The 1299-nt window shown below is 40.1% G+C and overlaps 1 protein-coding gene across 1 annotated transcript; it reads right to left on the reverse strand.

The window, feature by feature from the left end:
• Positions 1-212: 212 nt before the first annotated feature.
• Positions 213-1039, reverse strand: LOC133814081 (uncharacterized). Its single transcript, XM_062247086.1, has 2 exons — positions 512-1039; positions 213-399 (listed from the first exon to the last, which is right to left on the reverse strand). The coding sequence occupies exons 1-2, from the start codon at positions 1037-1039 to the stop codon at positions 259-261; spliced, it is 669 nt and encodes a 222-aa protein (XP_062103070.1). The 3' UTR covers positions 213-258.
• Positions 1040-1299: the final 260 nt, after the last annotated feature.

Raw genomic sequence — 1299 nt, forward strand, 5'->3', positions numbered from 1 at the left:
ATATAGGCCAAATGATCTGATCTGATCTGATCTGTAAATATGTATTACCATAAGAGATAGGTACAAAAATATAGGCCTAAAAAGCCAAATGTATCTGATCTGCACATGACCAATATCATGGCCAGCATGACCCTGTCATGACTCAAAAAACAGACACCAAAATACATGACTCTAAAATGGTCAACATAACAGACACCAAAATATAAGATTCAACCACTAGTTCAAAATAAAATCAAAAGATGAAACTCCTCCTTCCAGTCAGACAGTATCGGGTTGAGCATTGGTTGCACCACTAGTTCCTCCTTTAGCATGCTGTTTCAGTCTTCTTTCCTTCCTTAAAAGTGTGGATTCAGTTGGGTTCTGCAGTGGTGGACGACCTCGCTTTTTGACCACACGATTCTAAAATAGGTTGAACAAACAAATATTTAGCTCCAAATTCACAAAACAATGATAAAGCAACTAATCAATGGTAAAAATTATCTGGACTGAGAAGAAAGCATAAAGTTTATACCTCAACCACCACCTTAGCAGATTTGCATGTTTCTCTCCTATGGCCTGTTTTCAGACAATTGCTGCATGTTTTAACTTGTCCAGTTCTTCGAGCTTTCTTTAAAGCAGGTGGAGGTTCATCTGTCTCCCTTCTCCTAGCTTTCTTAGGTCTTCCAGGCAGCTTCGTCTCAGGTGGTGGATCAATTGGGTTGAGTCCTGTCTGAGGCCACATATCTGGACTAGGCATAGGATGCACACTCTGTCCATATGCTTTTTGCAATGATTCTTTTTTATAGAATCCGTGGACATAATCAAAGACATTACCTCCCATGAACCAGATAGTAGCTAGTGCATGGCCACAAGGAAGCCCAGATAGTTGAAACCTCCTACATGTACAAGTTCTGAATTCCAAATCGACAACCAAGGCACTACCATTGCTGCATTGAACCTGAAACTGAAACTTGTTAGACCTAGTAACCAGACAATGCTTTGCAACCTCTTTTTTCTTCTCAATTATCTTCAAAATTCTCTTCCCCACAGGTTGAGTCATCTTCTCCAACTCAGCTTTTTTGTTTTAAAACCGAGACATCAACCAAAATCTAATTTTCTCTAGTAAAGTTATAATTGGCTTGTCGCGAGCATCAAGTATGGCTGCATTGAAACTCTCACACAAATTGTTCACCAAAATGTCACATTTTGGGTACTCTGAAATATGTGACTTAGTCCATTCTGTGGGGTTCTTCCCTGCCAGCCAATAGTAAGCACCATCCGAGACACTCTTGACTTCTTGCATTGCTCGAGCAAACTCAG

Source organism: Humulus lupulus, chromosome 2, assembly GCF_963169125.1.
Source record: "Humulus lupulus chromosome 2, drHumLupu1.1, whole genome shotgun sequence".
NCBI classification, from domain to species: Eukaryota; Viridiplantae; Streptophyta; class Magnoliopsida; order Rosales; family Cannabaceae; genus Humulus; species Humulus lupulus.

What these genes read in the sequence shown, in the direction of transcription:
- LOC133814081 (XM_062247086.1), bottom strand. Translation starts at nt 1,039, where the DNA reads ATGACTCAACCTGTGGGGAAGAGAATTTTGAAGATAATTGAGAAGAAA. An exon ending in CTGCTAAGGTGGTGGTTGAG is followed by an intron (nt 400 to 511) that starts GTATAAACTTTA and finishes AACCTATTTTAG; the next exon opens with AATCGTGTGGTCAAAAAGCG.